The sequence below is a fragment of the Staurois parvus genome, unplaced genomic scaffold (assembly GCF_062004578.1).
Source record: "Staurois parvus isolate SC_StPar_1 unplaced genomic scaffold, SC_StPar_1.0 ptg000472l, whole genome shotgun sequence".
Classification (NCBI taxonomy): Eukaryota; Metazoa; Chordata; class Amphibia; order Anura; family Ranidae; genus Staurois; species Staurois parvus.
Window position 1 is genome coordinate 1,620,461 of NW_028318268.1, and position 13,107 is coordinate 1,633,567.

The window sequence follows — 13,107 nt, forward strand, 5'->3', positions numbered from 1 at the left end:
CATATATTTTGTAATAAAAATGCATTTCAGCATGCAGTATATATATATATTTATTGAAATATATTGAATATGGCCAAAATTGTAGCATTTCAAATATATGGCAATATATTTGGAAATAATATTTTTAAAATATATTTCAAATATATTTTTTTCTTCCATGTGGGCTGCGCACTGGACCTTTGGTGCCAATATGGTAAATGCAGCACTGATTGATGATGGACCACAGTGGGAGGAGATTTGTAGATTACTTGGTGCTGTCACCTTGTACTGTATGCAAATGCAATCATTCTTTTGGTGATCCTCCTGTCACTTCATAGCTGCTGGCTGTATTGTTATCCTGGCTAAATTAAGAGTTAATAGGCTTATCTACCAGGGTGACACTATTTATGTATACTCTTAGCAGCTTTAGGTGCAGGAAAGTGGTTCTTGATAGAACATGATGTTCTGCTGTTAACTGATGTGTGCATTGTGAAAAAATGTTAATTCTAATTGCAATCTCATGTGACACAATTTGCCTCTCATCAAATGAACATAAGACTCTCTATCAGCTACCCATAAGACTGGTTTTAGTGATTGCTCTTATCATAATGCATTCGATAATGAACGTTAACTTGCCTTTTCATTGCATTCTAAAAGAATCCAATTAACTTGAATGCTAAATTGTAGGCCAACATAGCACAATCCGACATGTAGGACTTTTTACAATGCATTGTAATGCAGAACATTAACCTCTAAAAACAACTTATCTTTAAAAGTTCATGCATTTTGCTTGTGTTAGAGAATATGAAAATGTGTCCGGAGTGAATAAACCCATCCTTATATATTTTTTATGTTCTGGCGGCATAGGATTTTGCAATGCTGAAGACTTTATAGGTACGGTTGGCTTGAAATGTAAGTAACTGGCTTTGGATAAATCCTATTTAATGCACTGAGCCTTCCTCAACCTTCCCCCTCCTGTACAGATGGTAAGACTCACTCTGAGTGCCAAGTGTAAGCAGGAGGCTTATCTCTTACAGCATCGCATGCTACCTACAGTCTATGAGATGGCTGCTTGAGGTGAAATGAATCAATTCTCCATCTACATAGAAACAAGAAAATGCCAGTAGAAAGATGTTGGAATTGTTCGTAGCAGATATTGTGCAACGGGTCCTGTTTGGAATCTGACGTAGTAGGGGGTAAGTACTACTTGCTGAGTCCTCCAGTACTAGGAAGACTGTCAGGATTAGATAACTCAACTATGTTGAGCCATATTTATTTGTAGTCTGAAGAACATAAAATGTGACTACTGTTAATTGCTGTTAATGATTACGGGTATATGAATTGACAATATGAATAGTTTTGGACCCCTTTTGTTTCTTACCACAGCACATATGTAAGTAACATTTATGTTTTTACATTTAAGGGACGTTTTATGGCTACAAGCAGTCATCCAACCAGGAGCCAGAAGATGTTTTCATCTGAGCAGCATAACACTGCACTGTAAAGAGCCAGCCACCTTTCATTTAGAGCTATGAGGCTAATGGATGAAATGGCTGTCCGCAAAGCCTTGAGAAGAAACAAGCTATGCACAGACTTTATAAATTCAGCCTCGTATCAGGTATATATGAGCTAATATCATCACGTGGATCATGTATGTGCTGCTTGACCCCTTTACGACAACAATACACATATACGTGGCAGCAGGTTGGTTGGGCCTTATTGCCCAGTTGCCACCAACAGTTTATACTCAACTACTGACAATCTGGAGCCAATAGGATGAGCTCCCAATGACGTCAGCACTGGGCAGCCAAACCAAAATACATAATGATTGGGGGCCCCTCATATCGGCCTTTGGTGTTATGACCCATTTAAAGTGCCATTGTAAAAGGGTTGAATAGCTTTAATGGTAGTTATAACATTTATATCATTATCATACAATGGGATCATATTTCAATATTCCTATGCTAACAGAATAGGTTAGTTGCTGGCATTACATTTATTCAATACATTATTTAATTAATATCATCAATAAATGTATTTTGTGTGACAAAAATATTAGAATTGATTTTTTATTAAAAAAAAAATCTGTTTGCATTTGTACCCTAAATAAATTGATTATTATTATATTATTATTGTATCTCATTGTACAGCAATAAAATATATAAAAATGCAGTGCTAATCAGAGAAAAAAATAGTCCAATAAACACAAATGTATGAAGATACTTATATCTGCTGATAACACTCCATTTCTTATAAACTCATCCTGCCTATGTTTGGGTTGCTCTCAGGATGAGTTTATAAGAAATGTATGTGGAGTGTTATCAGCAGATATTAGTATCTTCATACATTTGTAGACACTTATGTGAAGGACCGACTTCAGATCTTTAAAGGGGAAGATTAATATCAACCTGGATGAGGACTGCTGATTCCATTATTCACATGTTCATCTCCCATTGGAGTTGCCTATATTGACCGGTGTGTTTCGGTCAGAATTTCTGGTAAGAGGCTGAACCATTTGGGTGTCCTGGTGATGGTGGATCGTGGGAATATTTTTGGGACTTTTACAAAGTGGAATTTTTTGTGTTTATTGGACTATCTGTTTCTCTGATTAGCGCTGCATTTTTATATATTTTATACTATTTTGTTATTGCCTAATGTGCAAGCTGCTTTTCTATGTTATTTTTTAAGATCAGTTTATTTTCCTAAGTGCAGGTTTTCGGTTTTTCATTGTATAGTAATGTGATCTGTTTACACTGTTGGACTAAGTTGTTCTGCTTTTATATGTAATCTTGTTAGTAGTTTTCAGACAATACAACTAACATGTTCATGTACATTACTTAACCAGATAAATGTAAAGAAACTTACACATCACAGAAACATGAAATTCAAAGTACAGAATAAAACATGTCAAAATTTTGAACAGTGAAAGAATACCATACATGACTGTTACAATATTGCAGATAGTGCTTCATCAATAGCCATTAATCTGTGTAATAAGTATGGTTTGTTCTGATTTTTAGATATTTTGCTGCTGTGGACCTTCCCCGTGTTCATTCTGCTGCGCCTGCTGTCCCAGCATTAAAGTGTCCACTGGTACCAGGCTCATGTACACATTCTTCCACATTCTGGCCTCCACTGTCTGCTGCCTCATGCTTTCCAAAAAAGTATCAGAAACTGTCAAGGAACATGTAAGTAGCAGGAATTATTCCCAATGGTCAGGATACCAATTAATATTTAATTTGGGGTTTAGTGGGCTGGTCTTTGGATATGGCAGATGATTACAGGAGTACTTTCCAAAGTGCCTGAAAAGTACTGTTGTCGGTGCACATCACCACTTAGGTGCTACTCATGGGATCTCAATGTATGAGGTAGACTACATTGCAGGAACATTACTGGTGTTGATTTACTAAAGACAAATAGGCTGTTCACTTTGAAAGGGAAGATGCTCTTTGCAAGAGAATTTTCCCCTGAGCTTAGTGAATGTGGTGAAATTTCAGTTTGCTACGAATAGTTTTTGCTTGCATGCGACTGGATGATGGAAGTCAGCAAAATGTAATTCAATAAACTCTAAGCCCTGGTTCACATATATGCAGCCGTGCGGGCCTTGTTTTGCATGGGCACGAGAGCCCATTCATTTGAATGGACTCCCATGCCCCGTGACACGCAGAGAAGAAGTCCCTGCACTTCTGAAAATGCAGCCCACACAGGAACCTCGGATCCAGTACGGTTGCATTTTCCAGTGCGGGTGGCGTGCCATTAAAACTAATGGCACCCGCCCGCGGATCCTCATTTCTCTGTGCGGGTGGTGCGGCTGTACAGATTTTTGTACGGATCCGATGCGGAACCACCCGCACAGGTGTGAACCTAGCCTAAAAATGCCATTGCACAGTGAACATTCTATTTGCCTATTTGCCTTTAGTAAATCAACTCCGTTGGCTGAAGTGACTAAAGTGACAGCAATAAGTGGCAATTATTGGCTAAGATGTTGATTTCAACTCCAGTTCAGAAATTCCTGCTTGTTTGGGGCCCGGTGCCCATTTTGGAGATGACAGTATACTGATTGGTTGCTTACAGTACTGGTGGGTAGTACATGTTATAACAAGTCCTAGCATAGATCATGGGACACTTGAAAGACTAGAATTGATTACTAAAGGCAAATAGTAACTTTTCAAAGGAACTTTCACTTTTACAAGGGAGTTCTCCCTTAGCTTAGCAAAGGAGGTGAAAATTCACTTGGCAAAGAATATCAAATCATGTGCAAGGAAAATAAAAAGGCCGTATTTTTGCTTGCACTTAATTAAATGATGGAAGTCAGCAGAGCAACACATCATGCACTAAGCTAAAAATAAATCCCTTGCAATGTGAAAATTCCCTTGCAAAGTGATTCGTAAATCAACCCCTTTGCTGTGTTGGCACATGACTGACCAAAGTTTGGGAAAACCTACCTAGAACATTCAGTATCTTGTCTATAATTTGGTGTAGGATAGTTGGGTATGTCTAATAAATGCCCATGACTTATCATATGTCTGTTTTATTGCATACAGGTGCCTTGGATTACTCTGCTGTGCAAACATTTGCCTGGAGGATCAGACTGCGATAATCTTGTGGGGTACACAGCTGTGTACAGAGTCTGCTTTGGAACCGCATCTTTTTACTTCATCCTGTCCGTTTTCCTTTTCAATGTGAAATCCACACAGGAGTTCAGGGCCATTGTTCACAATGGGTAAATGGCACCATTTTTATTATTTATTTCATCATTGTAGTATCAAGATTTTTACCCTGTTTATGAGTTAAGACAGCCACATGCTGAACATTTGTTTGCCAAAGATGTTACAAATTGCTAGCCATAACAGTGTTGGACTTACATTTAAAATATAGAAATAGCTTATTTTTTATTGTAATCATAGTGCATAGCAACATGTGCACTCAGTGGTCTGCCCACAACCCCCCACTTTCACTATTTGCCCTTTGTAAGCTTCTAGGAGAAGGGATCAGAGCTTAAATAGGGCTAAGAAGACCCCCCCCCCCTTTCCCCAACAGTGTTTGGACTTTACAATTGGATGTTCAGGGGCTTGCACTGCATTGCCACAACAAAAGGAAGTCCTAGTCTCCTTTACAACCCAGAAGTACCAGGTACTTCAGTTTGTTTAGGTGGACAAACAGAGCGCAGAGTTGCAAATGAAAGATGAGTGCAAACAGAGGTGGGAAGAGGGGTGCATATGAGCATGGGCAATGCACAGATTAATGTTAAAGTAAAACTGCAGTCAAACCTTTTTATATTTATGGAGAGAGTAGAGAAGATTTTAAATTTCCATCAAGTTTCTGTTGCTGTCTGTAACTTTGTTTGGCAGATCTACCCTCACTATTCATTTATGTCAACAGAACAGAAGTTAAGTGGAACAGTTTTTTAAAAGGAGAGAAGATATCTTCCCATTAGAACACCACTTCTTAAGGCAAATGTATATTGATGAGCTATCCCCTAAATAAGGGAGATTTATACTCACTTCCTGTGATATGTCTGATACACAGTGAAGGGAGATTTCCCCATAAGGGAACATAGACAGCAATAAAAAAAGCTGAAAAAAAGCTCTGGCTAGAATTTTGCTTTAATGGCCATATCTATTAGATCTACTATATAGGTAGAGATGATGGCCATACCTATTAGACCTTCAATATAGATAATGGCCATACCCATTAGATCTTCAATATGGATAATAATAATGGCCACACCCATTAGTTCTATAATATAGAAATAAATAATTGCCATACCGTTTAGATCTACAATATTGATATAGATAACTGTCATATCCTTTAGATCTACAAAATAGATATAGATAATGAACATACCCATTAGATTCACAAAATAGATATAGATAATGACCATACTCATTAGATTCACAATATAGATATAGATAATGGCCATACCCATTAGATTTACAATATAGATATAGACAGTGACCATAACCATTAGACCTACAATATGGATGTACAGTAGATAATGTCCATTAGATCTACGAAATAGATAGAGATAATGGCCATACCCATTCAATGTACAATATAGATACAGATAATGGCCATACCCATTAGATCTACAATATAGATAGAGATAATGACCATGCCCATTAGGCATACAATTTAGATATAGATGATGGCTATACCCATTAGATCTACAATAGAGATAGAGATATCGTCCATACCCATTAGATCTGTAGCACTATCCCCTTAGGAGTTGCTGAGTTTTGGGTCCCCCTAAAGCTCTGCACGCATTTTTTTCCACACTTTGCACTTGGAGTCAGTAAACAGTCCTTGAGCTTGGTTTTGTGATTTTATTAAGGGGTTTAAAACTTGGACGGGGTTGAACGGTGTATGGAATACCCAAGTAAACTGCAAACTTAAGGACAAGCTCCTTAGCAACTATATACATATGTGGACAAAATAGTCTCTCCTTTAAGAGCATTCCAGCTCTCTGGTGTACCTCCTCAGACCCCAGATGAATCCTCCTCTTCACCCAGCTGTACTGAAGGTATTCCCTGGGCAAGGGGGCACAGAAACTGGCAATTTAGCACAGCAGCCCCGAATGAGGAGCTAGTTGGGTTCTCCACCTGACTTACCTCTCTCCTTATCCAGCCCAGGGGGTGTAAGAGTACTCACACTGTCCTCTCCTGTTAGCTTACTGGGTTGCCCTTTGACTAATCTGGAGGGTGTTACAGATCTATAACATAGATTGTAGATATAGATGCTGGCTATACCCATTAGAGTTACAATATGGATATAGATGATTATTATCCTATAACAGGAAGTGCCTAAACAAGGAATTTTATGGCAGTCCCTTCCACTGCAGTCTCCAGCACAGATGGGGACCCTGCTGTAAGAGGGGACTGAGATGGGGACCTTGATGTAACTGGGAATTCTGATGTGGACCGTGATGTAAGGGGGAATCTGACATGGACCCGGATGTAAGGGGGGACCAGGATGTAAGGGGGAACTGTGATGTGGATACATGTTTCACTAAAATTCTGTCATTTTTGTCCTGAAACCTTTTATTAATTTAAATTTTATTCATTCATTTATAAAAGGTTTTTTTTTTAATTTGTGAAATATATGATGTGGACTTCGTACCAAACTTAGGAGGGCCCTGGTCAAGTATTTAGGAGAAGTGACTGTCAGTCCAATGAGACATATCAAGATCATTTTGGATCATTCTGGACTACCTCTGTCCCAGGATCCTATCTTGCTGGATTATTTATTAGGAGGCTCAGTTTTAAGCTATGTATAAAACGTTCTCCTAAACATATTCTATTTTCTTTAAAATCACCAAACATAAGATACCGCAGAGAGAAGTCTTACCTCTGCCAGTGGTGCAGTAATTCTTTGGGGACTGACAGCTGAGACAAAGTGATGTTAAATCAGCTTAGTTCTGTCAAATCAAAGCTTGCGCTGATGAAAAATTGTTGTGTTTGATTTTTTTTCTGCAGTGAAAAGACACTACAAACTTTCTTCCACAATATCTCGCTTCTCGTAATGTTCTGCTATTTGCAAGTAGAATGATGATGAGTATGGAAGATACAGTAGATCATGGTTCTAAATGCCTATCATTTGGATGATTGTTTCTGTAAACTTTTCTTAATTGCTGCAATAAAAACACTTTAAAGTAAAAGTAAATTAAATCAGAGCTCTAGTCACAGTATAAAAAAATAAAAGTCAACAGCTGCAAAAACTGTAGCTGCTGACTTTTAAAAAACAGCCACTTACCTGTCCCTCGATCCCACAGTTTCCTGACCACAGCCGTTTTCACCATCCATCCTGTCTCCCCAGCACCAGAATCTTCAGTGTAGACACCCGGCAGTGACTGCAGCTTCACAGCCAGGTGCCCACTGCACATGCGCTTTCTGAATGGTCCCATAGTCTTCTGGGACCAGTCATGTGTCCCAGAAAACTATGGGCAGGGAGGGGGGAGGACAACATCTGCTTCTGATTGTAGCCAAAGTGGGAGCAGGTATTTGTTAAAATCAGGTACCCGCTCCCCAAAGGTACCAATCCTTAACAGGGAGCGGGGGACAAAGCCGTAGAGTGGAACTTCCCCTTTTGGGTGGAGCTCTGCTTTAAAGTAGAATTATTCCTGTTTTGGTGACAGCCCATGGTAGGTTCACTCTCCAAGATAACAGGAAACAGAACAAATAGAGAGTGTGACTCTCCCCAATGGGAGCACTGACACCAATAAAACTTGATGGGGTTCTGAACCCTCTCCACTCTTCCCAAAACTAAAATAATAACATTTTACCTCTATATTTACTTTAACGATTAAGGCTGGCTATACATTAAGCAATTTTCTTTTCTACAACTATGGGTGGAAGAAAAGAAAATTTCTTGATTCCTCCATCAACACAGTCAGTCCCTCTCACAGTGCTACTGTGTTCTGCTGGTGGGGAGCCTTCGACATTTGATTGATCGAACCTTGGCCAGTCCCTGCTGAACCAGCCGGGATTCAATCAATCTATGGCCGGCTTAAAGAACACTGATGTAAAAGGATCGGGAGGTAGGACTAAGAACTATGGATTTGAAGGGATGGAGGGGACTGAGGACTCTTATGTGAAAGAATGGGAAGTAAGACTGAGAGCTATGATGTGAAATTAGGAACTGAGGACACTGATGTTAATGGTGGGGGCCTATGTTAGGTACCTTAGGTAATTGGTCATACACTTTGTGTAATGCACACATCCTATATATTAGTCCTGATTTTAATGCAGTACAAACAAGCAAACTGTCCTTGTCATAATTATATGACTATATTTAGTGTATGCACAGCGGTTCAGAGTGGTACAGTACTGTATTGACCAGTTGGGTTACCAGAGGACGGCTTCAGCTGGCAGGGATAGCATACCTTAAATCAGAACTACACTGTATCTGAGCACCACAAATCAAAAGCGCTATTTCATTTATTTTTAATATTCACAGTAAACGTCCCTATCCATGTTTCCATGCTTTATTTTGCTGAATAATCATTTAGAAAAACAACCCCTAGCATTACTGGTTGTGGCCATCATGGGTAAGGGCAGGAATCCAATTGCCCTTAGATCAGGCATGCAGGCAGGAATGTCTGCTTAGCTGAAAAAATCTCTCCTCCCCTCCTGAAGACTCCTGGGATGTATAGCCTAGGAAGGGAAACTAGGAAGTAACTAAAGAAACGTAAAAAGAATTTAGAAACAAGTAAATATGATATACTTCCCTATCTATTTACTAATGCTAGCAGCATAAGGATTCAAAATAGTCAATGTTGACTGAGAGAGTGAAGATCCACTTTGAGAAGTATTTGGAGACGAGATAGCTCCTCACATCATTCCGCGTCTCCATTCCAGACACTGGAGTCTCAGCATTGACCATGGAGCTTGCCCTAAGCTGTCCCTTTTTCCTATACTTTGCACTCTCCCTCACAAGCATGTTCCTGCCCCTGACGATTGACTCACTGGAAATGTGCCAAAGTGATGTGGGTTCCCTTATTTAAATGTTCCCTCACCCAAAATGGCCAGCAAAGTCTCTCGAGAATTCAGTGTCCAATCAAACCACTTCTCTTCTTGAGGCACTGTATGAAATCTCTAAGGGTTCAATTCCCTTAAGAGACTCCCCTTTCCATATAATAATGGAACAGAGTCACAGGGTAGAAGGCTAACTGTACCTTTCTACACAATTGCCAAAGTTCTTTTTGTTTGTATAGTTACCCCCTGTGGCCAGATCTCCCTTTTCCCTGAGCCACAGTCCTTTATGCCAAACTCCTATATTTCCCAGCACTAGAATCCTCTGCTTTGTGAAAACTGGACAGTTAATATGCTTTTTGAAGGGTGTGTAATTTTGCAGTGCACATTTGTACACTATTTTTGATCTTATTACTGGATTATATGTAATTCAATTTTTATTATAAATACATTATAATATCAATAATAATTTATAATAATCTGTATTATTTATAATATAATTTTTACAATATTCCAATGGTTTTTATAGAACACAATGGATTATATATGGGCTTATTATTGCTGCAGCTTGATTGCAATCTCTTTTCTATTCCATAGTTTTTGGTTCCTGAAATTGCTGATGTTGATTGGAATGTGTGTTGCAGCATTCTTCATCCCTGCTGAATATTTTATACGAGGTGAGGAAAAGACAGAACTTAATTCAGATTTCCTGTTGAGTGTTTGACAATATAAATAATAATATACTTTAATAAAATAGACTACCTCTTTCCCATATTTCTGCATTTTTATATTGGTAACTTTTTAACTCTTTCTTTGTGCCGCCGTCCTGCCCCTTAAGAGGATCTAAATGCTGGGAGGAGGCAGGTATTTCTATCATGTGACTGCTGTGATTCGCAGTCACAGCGGTCACATTGGAAAGGTCCCGAACGCAAATATGCATTGGGAGCTTTCTGGTACCCATTCGTTACTGTGCAAGTTGGACGCCAAGTGGTGAGAGGGATTCCCTTGCAGCTAAGCTACAGCCACCCCTGAGTGAGAGCAGGAGGTGCAAGTCTCAAAAAAGCATGGGTCGCCTGCTGGGAACTGCTTGTGAATATGTCCTGGCTGGAGAGTTGCTGGGCTGGGCTCCCAGGTAGTCAGCAGGGATACTGGAACCTTCAGCAGATGAGGCAGGTCCGGTACAGTGGCTGGAGACAGGTGAAACCTGTGGTAAGTAGTAGGTAAACTGGTAGGGCGGAGGATAGAAGCGTAGTGAGGATAGAGCCGAGATTGGGTACCATGTATAGATGTCAAAATGGAAGTGTGGTCAGGAGGGCAAGCCAGAGTCATACACAGGTGAGCAGAAGAAGTAGAGCCATTAGGCAAGCTGGGGTCAAAACCACAGGGTAGGCACAGGGCATGTCCAGGAGCAATGAATAACAGGGAATTTACAAACACAGGGTTCACAGGAACAAGCGCAATGGAGAGCCAAAGATCAACCGGCAATCTCTGGAGGTATCTAACTCCCTTATAAAGGTGCCAGTCCTGGATGAGGTTATGCATGTGCCAGTGTGCATCTGTGCGTCGCCGTGTGCTGGTGCATTCCCAGTGCATCCTGGTGCATTCCAGCACAAACCAATGTGGCCATATAAAATACTGTCAGGAATGCAAGATCTTCATCTCAGTGCATATGTACCTTTATTGCGGATGGCATCCTGACTCCTGCCTCCAGTAACTCAGTTCCTGCTAGCAGTGTGAACAATGGGCAGTGTCCTGTCACAGTCCCTGTGGTGTGGCTGTGAACTCTCAATGTAGAAAGGGGGGCTCCCTCAGTCTCTCCACTGAATGCCTCTGGACATTCAGAGGTATGAGGTAGTGGGCGAGAGGATTTCTGGTCACCCTGCGGAAACGGTGCAGATGCAGTCTTTGTGGTCTGTGCTGCCTTGAGTGTCTCCAATGGTTTGGCCTTTCAGCAGTCTGGCCAGTATGCAGCAGATGTGCTCTCATTGGTTCCTTCCATGCCAAGAGAAAGAGCCTAGCTAAGCAGCCTCAGAAAAGCAGCTCCACTGCTCCTCCTTGCCACAGTGTCTCTTGGGAATTACAGTGCAAAGGGTCTATCAGTTCCACAATGTGGCTTACTTCTTGGACTTCAAATCCCATGATCCTCAGTGTTCTGCATAGGAATTCATAGGCTTCTCTGGCCTGTCTATAGTTCTGCTTCTGCTGACTGGAGGGGATAGTGCAACATAACATTCAGCATAGCAGCAGAAATTGTAAGTAAACTGTTTGTAAAGAGTGTCTCCTCCATGTTTCTGTAGTCCAGCACTTGGCTACAAACATATGTACTAACATTGAATACAGATGCAAATTAGAAAGTTGATTTTTTTTTTTGCCTTCCTCTGGAGCAACTGTGCGTATAAGGTTCTGTATATGGAGGTTTTCTATTTATTTATTTAATTATTTATTTACTCTTATTGGTTGAACTAGAGGGACTTGTGTTTTCTTGCAACCCGACTAACTATGCAAATCTGATCTTCCAAGCAAATAGTTCGCCCAAATCCATATACAAGTTTCAGGTGGAAATGTAATGCATAGGAGATTGTAACTTTTAATAGCTGGTGCTGGACAAATTAGACAGAGGATATGCACTCAGCTACTTCACCTAAGTTTTATAAGTCCATAAATGTCCCACCAAAACAGCTGGTAATAGGAACCATTTACAGACTTGACATCCAGTCATCTACAAGACACCCAATATGCAATTAACTTGCAAAAGCTGTGCATTGGCTAAACTATACCATACTTAGAAGGAAGACAGAACAATCTAGAAAGGGAAAAAGTTCCCAAATCCACTTGGTTGTACTGTACTTCTCAAAGCTGGATCTATATACTATATGTAGTCGGTAATTCTCAGATCATTACTTCTTGTCAGTCACATTTTTGGAAATCGTCTCCATAGGGAAGCTAACTTTGCCTGCCCCTTGCTGATGCCTTCCAGCCTCCAGTGTCAGCAATGCTTAGATAGCATTAGTCTTTATTATTTTCTTGGGTAAGCCCACCCTGTCTTTTTGCTTCCAGGGGCTAGTCTTTTCTCCCATAGAGGTAATGGGGTTAATTTACTAAAGGCACAATCGGCTGTTCACTTTTCAAGGGAATCTTCCCTTAGCTTTGTAATTGGGGTGAAAATTCACCCCAGCAGAACTTCACCTCACTCACTAAGCAAAGTCAACATTTGCTTACAAAGTGAGCGGCCTATTTGCCTGTAGTAAATCAACCTCACATCCCAGTGTAGAATAAGATCATCTCATGTTCCTCCCAGACATTTGTTTTGATACTATAAAACTCTTGTGAAAAACTTGCAACAGGCTTCACTCCCAGGAGCCCTCACATCAATCATCAACCAATCCTGTAAAGAAGACCTGTCCCACCTTTGGAAATATCATTGGATTAGATTGTCCACCAGCCTCTTATGCACCTCATAAACTCCTTATGGTCAAATATATATATTAGAGTGATTCTAACCTCCAATTTATAATTTGCTGTAGCGCAAAGGCAGCTTATATGAAGCTTTGAGCAACATGGACCTCTTCTTTTTGTGGACTTTTGTTATGTTTCCAGGAACATGGTGGAAACGTATGTTGGCGGGTGGTGGGCTGCCTCGCACATGGCCACAGTGGGC

The 13,107-nt window shown here is 40.3% G+C and overlaps 1 protein-coding gene across 1 annotated transcript in view; it reads left to right on the forward strand.

Moving 5' to 3' along the window:
- Positions 1-971: 971 nt before the first annotated feature.
- The window catches only part of SERINC4 (serine incorporator 4), an 88,820-nt gene continuing 76,684 nt past the window's right edge, over positions 972-13,107 (forward strand). The window contains exons 1-5 of the mRNA XM_089689383.1: positions 972-1,175; positions 1,403-1,597; positions 3,000-3,167; positions 4,524-4,702; positions 10,047-10,126. Coding sequence (XP_089545509.1) covers positions 1,511-1,597; positions 3,000-3,167; positions 4,524-4,702; positions 10,047-10,126 — 514 coding nt within the window. The 5' untranslated portion in view covers positions 972-1,175; positions 1,403-1,510. The remainder of the gene's footprint in view (positions 1,176-1,402; positions 1,598-2,999; positions 3,168-4,523; positions 4,703-10,046; positions 10,127-13,107) is intronic.